The sequence below is a fragment of the Colius striatus genome, chromosome 5 (genome assembly GCF_028858725.1).
Source record: "Colius striatus isolate bColStr4 chromosome 5, bColStr4.1.hap1, whole genome shotgun sequence".
Classification (NCBI taxonomy): Eukaryota; Metazoa; Chordata; class Aves; order Coliiformes; family Coliidae; genus Colius; species Colius striatus.
The window spans coordinates 49,049,441-49,063,517 of record NC_084763.1 but is presented as its reverse complement, the minus strand read 5'-3'; the positions used below and the strand labels follow the sequence as shown (position 1 = coordinate 49,063,517).

Genomic DNA, 14,077 nt, shown 5'->3' with positions numbered 1-14,077 from the left:
TTGCCAGTGGAACTGGCAATTTCAGGCTGAACCCAACACTTTGATAATATAAAAAGCAGTTTTGATTATCTTGTTTGTTTGAGACTATGGATATGTGCTGTTTAACAGGTGCAGTTGTGACCTCATGGGAACATGCTGTATGTTTTCAGAGCTTGCTCAGTTACCTTCTCAGGAGTCACGCATGTTTGAAGGCCTGTGAATCACGTGAATGTTTTAGAGCAATGTTATGCTGAGATTTGGGTGGGAGGAAGGGATTGCATCATAAGCTTGCTTTCTTTCATATATCGATTGCTTTTTATTTGATATACGATGTTGCTTTCTGTACCCACAGTAGGTGTCTGTGTTCCTTCCAAGATGGGGTATTGCTGTTCACAGCTTTAATCCTTTTTCTTTCTTAAAGAGTAAAAGTTAGAGAGAAACTGGTGAAAGAGGAAAGTGCTCGTGGAAGCCCTGAACTTGTCACAGACACAATATCTCAGAGAAAATCCCATCCAGTGCCAGCCCACTACATGCCTCTTCAGACAGAAACATCTGCCTTTGATAGGGTTATAAATCAGCCCGTCAGTTCAGTCCGCCAACCAATACATGGCTATATTCAGCCTGCTGGCATTGCTCACACAGCTCAGCTGATGGCAACAGAAGAACCATCAAACATCTCTGTTGGCAGCCTCCTCCTACCCGACAGTGTCAGCCTCTTAACAAAGTCGTCAGCAGCCACTGCATCAGAGAATGAAAAGAAAGAGGCACTTGGTTACGGAGCAAAGCCTGATGAGGAAGATTTGTTGGAGGGTGACCAGGCTTCCAAAGGCAGAAGACCAATTTTGCCATCTGAGATTCGCAAGCAGGGGAAGAACCACGAAGGCCTCTTTGGAGGAGGAGAATTGGATACCTCCGTGGGGAGTTCCTCTTTTGCAAGCAAGCAGAAAGTTAGCTCAGAAGTTCAGAGAGAGATGGAGTGCAATAAGAGGCAGGCTCCTGAGCAGCAGTTTAAGGCCCCTGAGAACAGAGAAAGGAGTGAAGCTGTTATGTACATACAGAGTGGGTCTGTATCGCAGCCAGCCAAAGCCAAAGCTCCTGTTTGGAAAGTGTCGACAACAAAGCATAAAGTCCTGACTCGCTCAATGTCTGACTATACTGTGACTCCTAAGCTAGAAGCTTTTAAAAGTAAGGAGAGCATGGAAGCAAATGCACCAAACGGTGAGATTGGCATGGTTGACACAAAAGTCTCTGTTGCCCAGCTCCGTAGTGTCTTTCTGGAGACTGCTAATGCCAACAAGAAAACGGAACTGTAGGTGACATTTCAGACGTATTTTCGTGTGAAACTTGCACGTCCTTGGCAAAAATTACACACACTCAACAGCAGTTGTGTTGGGCACTTAAAGCACACAGCTTAGCTCTCACCAGTGTGTACTGGAGGCTGAGATGGTTTGAATCCCGCTTTTGTGCTTCTGCTTGCTGGTGCAGGTTGTGATGTGGGGTAGCTGGAATGTGAACGTCCGCGCATGTTATCGGAGGAGCATGCAGAGTGATCTCTAGCGAATTGTTGAGATGCTTACATCTATGCTTTACTTCTCTCTTCTATTTTCTTTTCTATGCGCTTTCTATCACGTGGTTTAAAAGTGAATCTCTGTTTGAGAAGTCAACAGCAGGCAGTGCTTTGTCTGCCAATGGTGACCGTGAAAGAGGGCCACGAAGGCCGAGGCGATATTTTACTCCTGGTGAAAATAGAAAGACTTCTGAGAGATTTAAAACTCAACCTATAACATCAGCAGAACGAAAGGAGACAGATAGGTAGGCACGCACATAACTCTGTATAGCATTCTGATGCAGGTAGACGTGAACCAGCTTGTGAAGAGACTTTGTTCATGTATTAGCTTAAATGTTTCGCAAGGTTATTGTTTCCCTTTAAAGACAATCAAGTATTCATTACAGCTGCTTAGAAAATAAAAGCCAAAACACCGCCGGCAAAACCAATTCATTGCAAGTACCCCCCACGTTAAATGGTGAGCAGTGCATCATCATAAAGTATTACTGCTGTCTGGTTCTGTCTAATGGTAAATGCTTTTGGGTTTTTAGAGAGATTCCTTTCCGTCTGCTATGCTTTATCATTTACTTTTTTTGTAAACAACCAAATCTACATATTTCATGTTAAAAGAGCTGGCAGCAAATCTTAGACTCTTGTCTTCTACAAGATGATCTGGAAATCGTTTTCCTTTACTGTATTTAAGTTTGGCTGCAATTGCATGCCTTTCTGCTTTATTAAAGGATATCAAAGTGGAGACTGAAAAATGAGAAATAGATACAAGTTATCCCACTCTTAAGGAGTATTGAGGGTCCTGCTACTTCAGATGGAGTTTGAATTTCATTTTTGATGTCTTGCTTCCAACTAACTTCTTTCTTTTTGGTAATTTTTCACTAGGTCAATTTTGAGTGCCGAAATACCAACTGCTGAAGGTACGTTCCTATGCTGTTTCCTAAGGAAGAAACAGGAGCAAATGTCTTTTGTTTTAACTGAAGAACTACTTGATAATGCAGACAAAATCCACTTGAAAATAACTATAATTACCTACAATATGTTTGAAGTATGCCTTTTCCTTGAGCCATATCTACTGCACACTTGATTTCAAATTCATTGAAGTCCAAAATTCTTGTCTATGGATACTGAGGGAATGAATGCCTTGACACTTTCCAACATCAAGGTGGTTATTTATTGTCTAAATCAAGGGGGAGAAAAAAGCACTAGTTAGTGGGGAAAAAAATGCATTATTTTAATCAGTAGTCAGGGACTAATAACTAAAAAAGCCTTTACTACAATGTGAAACTGATATTGGTAACATATTTTCTAGCTAAGGAAATTGCAAGATGCTGGTTCTTAAATTATATAATTCAGTCTACCATCTTCGTTTTCCCTCTTGTCACCCTTGGCAAGTCTGGCACAAATTAAGTAGGTAATCTCATGAGTAGCTACATTTAGATTTAATGCCTTATGCTATGTGAAAGCTGATATTCTCTGCAGCTTTGAGATGCTGGCTCTTGGATCTGGGGGATGCTGATTTCAGCTCCTTAAGATACCAGTTGAGCATCTGAAAAATGGGGACATAAGGTGACAATTAGAATGACTAGCTTCCAGGAGAGCTTCCAGTTGACCATCTTGTATGGTCAAGTAGTAGAAAACAGCTGTCCTATACAGCAAAATGAATAATGACCCTTAAAGACAGTCTTTCAGTCCAATTATTTTCTTAGTCTGTGTGTTATCATAGATTAATGTAAGAAGTCTGATAATTCATAAAAGGCTGTTTGGATAACTTGAAAGTACATGAACTGTCCTGAAGACAAGTCTCTTTTTCTCAAACTCTGTTAAGAATGTCCCTCTGATGCAATACATGTAAATAGAAATGAAGTTTACACAATGTGGTTCAAGCCTTCATTTTAAAAGGGAGTAACAGATGGCATATTTGCCGGTGGTGCTTCTTGCCTTAGTAAAACATGATCTTTGAGGTGTTCCAAAATCATTTAGTCAAAAAAACCCTGCAATTAATATGAGCTTGATTTGTTACATTCAGCTTCCTCCTTGTTTGGTTTTTTTTCCTCCATTGTGTAGACGAAGAAAAGATGGATGACCGAGCCAAACTAAGCGTGGCTGCAAAGAGACTGCTTTTTAGAGTAAGTATGACATTTCCTTTATAGAAGGCTGAGTTAAACATTTCATATACAGGATGCTGAAGAACTCAAAGTGTGTTAGAATGAAGTGTAATGCAGTTAACTAAGTCCAAGCTGCATAACTTTATCTTTACTTTGTCTTGCCTACCTACACAGTAGACCTGTTGCTCTGAAGCCTTTTTTAAGCATGTCATTTTGAGAGATCTGTAGATAGTTTTAACTCCGTAATTCCTACTCCACAATTACATCTGCTTCTTGTTTAGAGATGGGCATTTGGGAAACTTACTGCTTTGCATGTAAGAAAACTAGAAAGAAAATAGTGTTGTGGAACTTCTCTTCCATGGTTTTAATTACAACATGTGTCGTCTTAGGAAATGGAAAAATCATTTGAAATGAAAAATATTCCTAAACCACCTACAAGAAGTTCAGCAGTAGAGAGAAGGCTGCGGCGTTTGCAGGACAGGTCACACACACAGCCAATTACCAGTGAGGAAGTGGTCATTGCAGCTACGTAAGTCTTGTACATATGTTGACTCTAGCTTTGGTTCCTGGGAACCCAGGTTCCTGGGTTCCTGCTTTTAAACCTGGGAATACGTTCCATATATGTGGTGCTTACAACTTTGTAGCAAGGAAAACGTTTATTCCAAAGGGCCAACTTCCTTGAGACGCTCTAGGGAACCTGTACTGAATTACTTTTTAGAAGAAGAGGGACTAGTGAGGAGTAATTTGTACATTCTGTGATTTGGCAGAAAGCTTGTGAACCTGCAGATGAGGTAAATGGGATTAATCATAGAATCGGTTTGTAACTCCAATGGAAAAGATACTTTGCGCTGATGGAAGTCTGCACTATTTCTTATGGAATGTAGGGAAGAGCTTTTTACACTCTGAAATCTCAAATGGACCTTTTGGAAATGTACTTTTTGCAAACTGGTCATACATCATGCAGTTTTCCCAAAAAAAGGAAGTCATCTGGGGGCAAAAAGGAAACAAAGGTGAATAGTCATTCATCTAATGGTCTCCTAAAAGCTTACATTATGGATAATGAGTAACTTCAAGAGACCACCTGTTTGCTCCTCTAGGTTTTTAGATCTTTCCAAGTATTTGAAGTTATTTTGTGAAGGGCACAGTAGATGACACAGTTAATTAAAAATCATTGCTGTTTGGTTTTTTTCTGTTTTGTTTTGTTTTGATTTTTGGTCTTTTCTGTAGTTAACACTTAATGTATTGCTTTTCTTAATGCTTTTTTCTTCTCTCTCTCTGTGAATTTTCCATCCTTGGCAATTCTTTAAAGTGAATCTACCCCTGCTTCACGTTCTGTGAATACCCACACAGTAGTGACAAGAGTACCTAGTCCCACTGTAGTTAAGAGCACTGTACAACCTATCAGGTACTGGGGGGGATAAACATGCATGTTACATGGAGCACAAGAATCCTCAATAGCAGATGCATCTTTAGTCTTGAATGTCTTTTCAATGTGTCAAGTCAATACTCATTTCAAGTATATTTAAAGCATTTGTCAACTTCGTTTATGTTTGCATGATAAAACAATGCAACTTTTATTTTTGTCCAGCATCTGTTTCAGGAACTTTCTAACCACACTTAACCTGTTCTAGAAGCATATTCTTTGTGAAATACATGAATTTGCATGTGAGCAAAGCTAGAAGAGCCCTCTTTGCTCTTGTACTTTTTTTATACAGTAACATCACCTTGAGATGAAAACACCAAAGCTGGGTGCTTGATTCCGCAAGCAGTACATGTTCTTTGTCTGTCTCTACATACATTTTTTGTTTAAGCTTGCAAAATTAAAGGAAAGATAAGAAATTGCACCACCTATAGGTAAAGTTGCAGAATACTGTTTGCCTGTTCTGAATGAGAGAATTTTAGCAGTCCAACACAGAAAAAAAAGAATACTGCTTAATCCATAAATGTGTTTGAAAGTGAATAAAATATATTATGGTAGAGGTGACTAATATGTTATTGTAGAGACAAATGCAGTTACAGCTTTTATGAATGAATGTGTCTTCCTTCAGCATTGGTCAAACAATCTTCAAAAATAATGGAATACATTTCAAAATGATTTTTTGTTGTTGAGTTACCTCAAATAACTCAAACAAAAGAAAACCTGAATTCTGCTCCACTTCAAATCATAGAAGATGTTATAATTTGTTAACCTAAAATCAGCACTAACTTGGAGTTTAAATCCGTCTCTTAAATGTTTTTATTGTGCGTGCTCAACAAATACTTTCTAATAAAATTGAATTTAGTGTAAATTGGGCTGTAGGACCCATGTTTGTTCTACACCAGACGTCTTAAATGTCTCTCCATAGCCCTGTATATCAAGAGATTGGTCTAAAAAGTCTCCGTTCAATCCTGAGTTCCTCTTTTAAAAATCATTGTTTCCTAATAAAATGAATTGATGAATGAAAATTTAACTTGTTTTAATTCTTCAGCTGTTACATTAGAACTCATCATGCCAATGTTGAACCACTGCATAATCACTTAGGCTGCTGTATTACATTGGCTATTGTGCTTCACGTGCAGTTGTTCTGCTTCTATCAGGTTGAGATTTTAAAACTTTATCATGGCTTCTTCAAAACTCATTTCCAGTTGTATTTCTTCAGCTTGCAGGCATCAGCACACCAAAAAATTTTAGCAAAAGAGGAGATAAGAGCAGCCAAAGAGGCAATGGGGCAAGATCAGTCTGAAGAACCAGATTCTTCCACCTTAAGTTTGGCAGAAAAGATGGCTTTGTTTAACAAACTGTCTCAACCAGTATCCAGGGCCATCTCCACAAGGAGTCGAGGAGATATTAGGCACAGGAGAATGAATGCTCGTTACCAGACTCAGCCAGTCACTCTTGGAGAAGTTGAACAGGTAAGTGCAATCTTAGCTCTTTTGTATTTGATTCTTTTTCTTGGAGAGACAGCTTCAGTGTAAGAAACTGACCTTTTCTTTGCTCTGAGTTATACACTGGGGTCATGACATACTGACAGGAAAAAGCTTGTCAGGAAGAAGCCTTCTGATTTGGAGGAACAGCACCCTCTAAAATGTCCAACTTCACTGGTGTGTTTTTCTTTAAGTAGGTCAACAGTATATCATCTTCCTGATTAGTGCATGCTGTGCCATACAGTTTCTGTCATTACTGGTGGAATAAGATGTCTTCTAAAAGTAAATTCCTGACCAAAGTGGTAAAAACTGAGACACACATCATCATGCTTTAGATGTTTTGGGTTTTTTGTTTTCCAGAGGGCTTTTAGCTTTGTCATGTGCAATTTCAGACTTTCCTGAGAGCACTATAATATATTGCCATCACTAGTCAGGACATATTCTGTCATTTTCCTTTGGGAGGGGGTGTTGATTTTATTTCTATTGTTATTTTTTCCCTAGAAGCAGTATACTTTTAAAATTCAGGAAGTCATGGTCAAAACGAAATTATCTAATATGTGCAGTGGTATTGGGCTTCCTGTTCTGGAATCCTTCATATCATTGCAAGTGCAAAGGAATGCCTTTTTCTGTTAAGTTTCAGCATAAGAGGGCTTAATATTTGTCTTTCAGAGCTGACATTCGCAATAGCAGAAACATCAGTCCCGTGGTGTTATAGCTTTAAAAGAAATCACTTCAACAGTGAACCGCAACTCCAATGCATGTCGTATTTCTAGGGATTTGGATCAATCTGAGTGTTAGGAAGCTCCTGTCCTTCTCTTTCTATATGCTTCATTCATGATTATACATTTTCCACATTATAACACAGGATTTCTCTAACCATATTATTGCAAAGCTGTACAGATATATAGTTGTACTTTACTACTCCATGCCTAAGTAGACATAGTAAATATTTAGTGAACTTATTTTAGCAAGATCTCCAGACCTTACATAGTCCTCTTCCCATTCATTATCCCTATACCATCCCCTGTCACAGCCTGACTTTATTGATTGTGTCACACTCTTGTTTGGGAATCAGGAAGCTGATCAACAGAGATGGGCTGAAGCAGAGGGGGAAAAAGTGACAGTCACATTAGTTTGTCAGACTTTTACAGAACAAACTTGCTCTTCAAGCAAGGAAACACAGAGGAAACACGTGTTTTGTCATCTCTGAACTTAGCAAAAAATCTTGAGTTAACTCCGAACCAAGTTCAATGGGAGTGTATTTTCTGAAAGACTTTCTATAGTGAACTGATCACTTGGAATGTCGGGATGTTTTGAGATAAAGTTACAGTTTTTCTAGCAAAAAAACAAAAGAAAGGTATCAAAATAGAGAACTATAAGTTGTGTTACCAAAATACATAATTGCAAATGTAAATGTCTTGTAATTAAAGCTGAAATCCTTTTGCTGATCTCCTCTAAATTTCTAATTCTGATAGATGCAATGGAAAAAGAGTAAACTGGTAACTATTTTCTTAATCTTTCTTTGGAATCTTTGATCTAGCATAGTGGTCATTGCTCTGCTTCCCATTTGTTTACAGGAATAACTGTTGTCCATGCTTTACAGAATTTGCATGTGCATTTTAAGATTTCAGTTGATTTCCTCCTACTGGTGTGATTTTGTCTATTCCTTTTGCATGCTATTCACTAGCCCTCAGTTTAAGGAAACAGCAACAAAAAAAAGCCAAACACAACATCTCTCCTGATGTGTTTGAAGGCATGTTTGTCAGTGTCTTGCATAGCTTTTGCCTCCTTTGGAAAAGACAAAGTCAAGCTCTGCATTTCAGAAAAAAAAATTGCATCTTAATTGTCTCTAGGAAAACTTTACAGAACTATTGTTAGAGGACTAGGAGACTAGGAGTCTCCTTCCTTGGAGGTCTTCAAGACCCGCCTGGACTCATTCCTGTGAAACCTGATCCAGGTGGATCTGCTTTGGCAGGGGGGTTGGACTAGATGATCTCTAAAGGTCCCTTCCAACCCCACCATTTTGTGATTCTGTGATTCTAAGACTAGAAAAGACAATTGCTGCATTGTGGAGGCCAGCAAAGCAAATTTGCAGGTGTTTTTTAATATGTTTCTTAGAGTCAAATACTTTGTTCAAAGATGTACATGACAGCCAATGTTTATATTTGAAAAAGTCTTAGACTCACAGTCCTACTTGAAGGTGATTTATGTGGCAGAAGCGTCAGGAATGTCTGCCCTATGTAGGATAGCACGGAACAGAATCTCTGGCACCAAGCTGGCTACAGAGCTGGAAGCTGCATAACCATATCAGAGCAGAGCTGTGCCAAAGCTAATTAGTCCTGCTGAGATGCAGAGTTGATTAGCCTGGGCACATGGCATGTCATCCGGCATCTGGAACCTGAACTAACGTGTGTCCCGAGTGCTGTGCAGTAACGTGCCAGGAGGAGCCTTTTCATGGAGCCCTGACACAGTGTCCTGAGCATGCTACACATACACCCTTGATTACTAAAGATGTTGCCATTCACATGCAGTCATTTCTTCCCTGTGTGGACTAATCTGTCTGCAGCCAAATTATCTCAATTTGTATTTATAGAGCACTGTTTTCATGTGGAAGCACACCTCTGAAGATCCAGTATGATTAGCCTGGTTTGGGGAACTGATAGTCTCAGAGCTTTTAAGTCTTTTGTTTGTTTGTTCATAGGTGCAAAATGAAAGTGGAAAAATTACTCCCCTGTCATCTGCAGTTGCAACATCAATTTCAACGATGACATCTGCTCTTTCTCCTTTGTATGCTGGAGACCTGCACACAAAGCCAGCTAGCGATGGAAGTGTCAATGCTGCTGCTAGAGCTGATTTGAGATTCCAGTCCTCAGCAGAAATCTCAGACTCTTCAGGAAAACACACACAGAAGTCAGAACAGTGGCAGACCTCGGTGGAAGCTCTAGAAAGCAAAAGAGCACCAAAGAAGCATGAAGAAGAGAGAAAGAGGTTTCTAGCACATGAAGCTAATGAAATTACAAAGTACAGCTCCTTTGAAGAAGAAACCACACATCCTGTTCCTGAAAAAACAGGAGACTACCATAAAGAGACAACATACAGCTTCCTGAGGAAAGGCAGCACAGAACTTTTTAGTTCACAAGCACTTTTTCAGCCTCTTGAACAGGAGATCGATACTGGCATGCAAGGTAAATGGGAAGTCCAAGAAATGTAGTCATTTGAAGAAAAGATGGATTTGGAAAACATTATGAGAAGCAGGAGTTTGCAAAGAAGTGCAGTGTATAGTTGTTGTGGGTGTAATCTCATTGGGCAAATAGTGACATTTCTTTAGTTTTAAACATCTTCATTTCAAGCAATACTAAGATTGCTTATGTTTTTTTTAAATATTGCTTAGAAGTAGAGAAAGATGTGTGAAATCATAAATTTTACAGTGTTCTCTTTGTTATTCTTTTAATTCTTCAGCCTTTAAAGCTGACTCAACTTTATTCAGATTTTCTTACTTTGAAAAAAGGGATATCATATGGTGAAGCTAAGATTTATCCTTTCCTTTTTCACCCCTGCTCCTGCCCTCCAAAGTGCTGAACAAACTAAACTTGTTGCTCTGGGTCAAATTTCTGCTCTTAATTGTTGCCTTCTTGAGCGTATACAGTTATGTATTAACTACATATGTACATATGTAGCCTGGTAGTAGATGTCTTTCAGATAACTCATTTAGCATTTAGTCTTCAATGTGGTGATGAAATATAAGCCAAGTAATCTCAGAGCAATTACCTTTCTAAATGTGCAGCATAAACTTAATACATAAACTTACTGATCTTTATTTGAAGTGCTTTGGAAATAACCAATTTGGTCATTGCATAAAAGCTTCCTATTCTGTTGAATTTAGAAGGCTGTTGGGTTAGTTTTCTGGTTTATTGTGATGAGGTACAGGACCACAGTACCCTGTAGTGCTAGAAGAATTTTTATCTTGTGAAGTTCATTTATTTTTAGTTTAATGGTCTTCAAACAGGCGTAATGAGGAAAGTATAGTTCTGCCTATATTCCTCAAAAGCAGTGTCCATTCTAGCCAATTAACTTTCAGTGAATGCAGGGCAAATGGAGACTGGAATATAAAACAGGAGCAGTTGTGTATCAGAAGGGTGTTGTGCTTGTAAAATTTCAAGAAGAAAGATGAAGATCACTTTCCTTAAGGATAACTGTAATGGTTTATTTACATTTCATCAAGGCAGTTTTTCCTGAGGTTTAATTGCTGCTTAAAAGAACAAAACAAAAAAAGCCCCCAACACTCTTATACAAAATAACTTTATTATGCTATTAAATGTCCTCCTAATACGCTTCTTATGCTTCAAATTGTTTTACCAACAAATTAGCTTCTTATTTAAATTTTGTCTGCTTCTCTTCCCCTGCTCTTTGTTCCCCTCTCACTTTCATCCGTCTGTTTCTTTTCCTGTTGGTGTGAGGATGGGAGCGGCAGTCTGTGCCTCATCCATATGAAGTTCAGAATGGTGTATTGAACGTGATATTCTGTGACTTTGTGAACTTCAGTCACAAGTGGCCAGTCTAGGCAGCAGATAATGTTGCATGATTAATCTTTGTACTCTAGCTTGGCCAGATGTTTTTTCTCTGTTAGGAGGCAGCATGTGATTTGAATGTTAAAAACCAGATTTGCTGCTTCAGCGTTAATAATATAGAATGTATTTTAGAATAGCACTAAGTCTAATTCAACGCTTCTCTTTTGAATGGGCAGACCACACTGAGCCTACTTCTGAACTCACCAGCACATCAGCAATGAGGACAGTTTCACAGTCTGCAGCTTCGGCATCCTGTAGGCTGCAGGAGCTCTCTGAACAACTGGAAAGCAAATTTTGTAAGAATTCCAGTGAGGTATTTTCCGTTGGAGAGAACAAAACACAAGCAACTGAGGATGTCCTTGATAATTCCGGCAAAACCATGTCAATTAAGGAAAGGTACTGAAATTTCACTTTTTGAAAATGATAAATACAGTAATTAGAGTGATGGTATAAAAAGCAGCTTTAATCCTGTTTCTGAAAAAGCTAAGCAGTGATTATTAAGCTTTATTAGATGTCAAATACTAACAGCAGAAATGTGCAGTTAATCTGCCTGACATGCTTATAAAGCAGATGGTGGTGAATGAGAATTCCTGTTGGAGAGAGTGTGGTAATCTGATTTTGAAAGACCCACATGAATAATCAATAAATTCAGAAAATGAAAGTTCTAAAAATACATGCTCTAGAATGGTAGGGGTTGGAAGGAACCTTTAGAGATCATCTGATCACATTGTACTGATATACTCCATCTACTTCCCCAGGTTCTACTTTCAGGAGCAGCCATTTTTTTTGTTGATCTATGGAAGTCTCTCTAATCTTAAATAAGCTGAGTACAGGGAGATAGGGATTAACTCTGTGATGTTCCCCTTTTTTCTTTAGAAATACATTGTTGCTAACTTGACTTAGAATCAGAATCGTAGAATAGAATCATAGAATGGTAGGGATTGGAAGGTACCTTTAGAGATCATCTAGTCCCAACCCCCTTGCAGAAGCAGGTTCACCTAGATCAGTCATACAGGAACATGTCCAGGTGAGTCTTGAAGACCTCCAAGGAAGGAGACTCCACACCCTCCCTGGGCAGCCTGTGCCAAGGCTCCTTCACCTGAACAGTGAAATAGTTTTTTCTTATGTTTAGATGGAACTTTTTATGTTGCAACTTCATCTTCATTACCCCTTGTCCTTCTGAGAACTTACTGTAGGGATTTTACAATGGTAACATGTTGGACAGGTTTATGGGAGTATCATAAATGTCTTATCTAACCAAACATCATTCTGATCTGAAACAAAACGTTAAGTGTTCTGCACTTGTGTGACACAGTAGTGAGCTCCAATAGCTGCTGTAGTAGTTGTAAAAGTCACTCTAACTTAGTTAAAACTTTGAGAATTATACTCAGACACAAATTCTGAAAGGATCTGGTAGCGCTCCAGTGAGTAAAATTATTGTCATTTGCTTTAGGTAGACAAATGGGCCTATTTTTACTTCAGTTTTTCTGCAGTGAAGGCAGAACCAGTAGATAAAAATAGCTGCTGGATTAAACTCTCACTATATAAAAGTATTCCCCCACTTGGTGAGGTGGGTGTGATATCAGGAAATCCTAACCATTTTTATTTTTTGAAACATGATTCCAAAGGATGCTTCTTGCCTCCTAAGAAATACACAAATTTGCGAGTCAGCCTTGTTTATACAGCATCCCCACTCACTCTTATCCCATTAAGGTGAAGAGGGAGTGCAGGGGCAGCTGCACCAGCTGTGCAGTCTTAATTCTCCTTCTGAAGGATGTACTTACCTTTTTCAATTTACTGTATTTTTGTTTAAAGCAGCCTTCATTCCCCAGTCCACCTATATAAATGTGTCATCTGCTTGGGCAGATAAGGTTTAAGACCAGTAATTTTTGGTTTATAGGTGGTAAGCTATCTTCAGTGATCCTGGTGGGGAAAAGGAAAGGGAAGGATAGATACAAGTTAGCATCTGTTTCAGTCCTAAATTTAATGCTTCAGTTGAGGTAGTCTCTTGAGGAACTGAAGACTGTCAGTCACACAACCTGAAATTGCTTTCCTTGCGCCTCCAAGACCATCTAGTCAGTCTCAAAGCTGACAAAAGAAAATACCTGCTGTCTTGTCAGGAATTTGTATATCCTGATTCCACAAATGTCTGTAAATGGCAGATCCAGTATCAAAGTGTTTCAGCCTTCCAAAATACCACAGTAGTCTGTGACTTGGCCTGGAATTAAAAAGCCACAACCAGTAATTTTCTTTTGCTTGGCTTGTAGGTGAGGCCAAATATTTATAAACCTCAGAGAACATTTCCAACAGAAGTTAAGGTTACACTTCAGATTGTTTGGGTTTTTTTTTTTCCTTTTACATTCACTAACTTCATCTTCCCAACCAGTGGATTTTTCTGGTCGTGTCAGACATTCTTTCACCTTATAGAAGAACAGCTTTTCCATAGATGTGATGATATTTGGGCAGGATTCATGCATGCTGGTCTGGACAAAAGTGATTTTTCCACAAAGACTTATTTTCCTAAACTAATATTATTATTGTGGCATGAGTGCAAGCCTGGCATTTTCAGAATTACCTCGATTATATGGAAGAATGAAAGTCATGTTTTTTCAAGGAAAAAGAGACATCTATGTTCCTTTCTTCCACAAACATGAAGCTTGGAAGTGAGAGGAAGCAAAGGCTCTTATCTTTGAGTTATTTTGGCTGTGTTTTGTTTTAGGCAGCCAGAGCCTATCCACTGATGTGTTATATAAGAGTGGTGGAAACCTGTTTTTTAATTGTCTTGCCTTCAGAAAGAGATTCCTCTTGGAATGTCTTGGAAGACTTGGAATGACACATCAATTGTGTGTAGCTATGTATCTTTGTGCATTTAGGGAGACCAAAGTTGCTAGAAGGCCGCCTTATTGGTTCTGCTTCAGAAGTCAGCTGCATGCCATGATCACCATTTAAAAAAATGCAGATAA

At 38.8% G+C, this 14,077-nt stretch overlaps 1 protein-coding gene across 6 annotated transcripts in view; it reads left to right on the top strand.

Moving 5' to 3' along the window:
- Positions 1-14,077, top strand: part of SVIL (supervillin) — a 63,431-nt gene that overhangs the window by 12,699 nt on the left and 36,655 nt on the right. For 3 of the 6 annotated variants that reach the window (XM_061996409.1, XM_061996407.1, XM_061996411.1), the window contains 9 exons: positions 401-1,288; positions 1,621-1,791; positions 2,420-2,454; positions 3,602-3,663; positions 4,032-4,171; positions 6,282-6,534; positions 8,022-8,045; positions 9,248-9,731; positions 11,291-11,510. In XM_061996409.1, coding sequence (XP_061852393.1) covers positions 401-1,288; positions 1,621-1,791; positions 2,420-2,454; positions 3,602-3,663; positions 4,032-4,171; positions 6,282-6,534; positions 8,022-8,045; positions 9,248-9,731; positions 11,291-11,510 — 2,277 coding nt within the window. The remainder of the gene's footprint in view (positions 1-400; positions 1,289-1,620; positions 1,792-2,419; positions 2,455-3,601; positions 3,664-4,031; positions 4,172-6,281; positions 6,535-8,021; positions 8,046-9,247; positions 9,732-11,290; positions 11,511-14,077) is intronic. The other 3 variants (XM_061996412.1, XM_061996408.1, XM_061996410.1) reach the window with 2 other exon arrangements.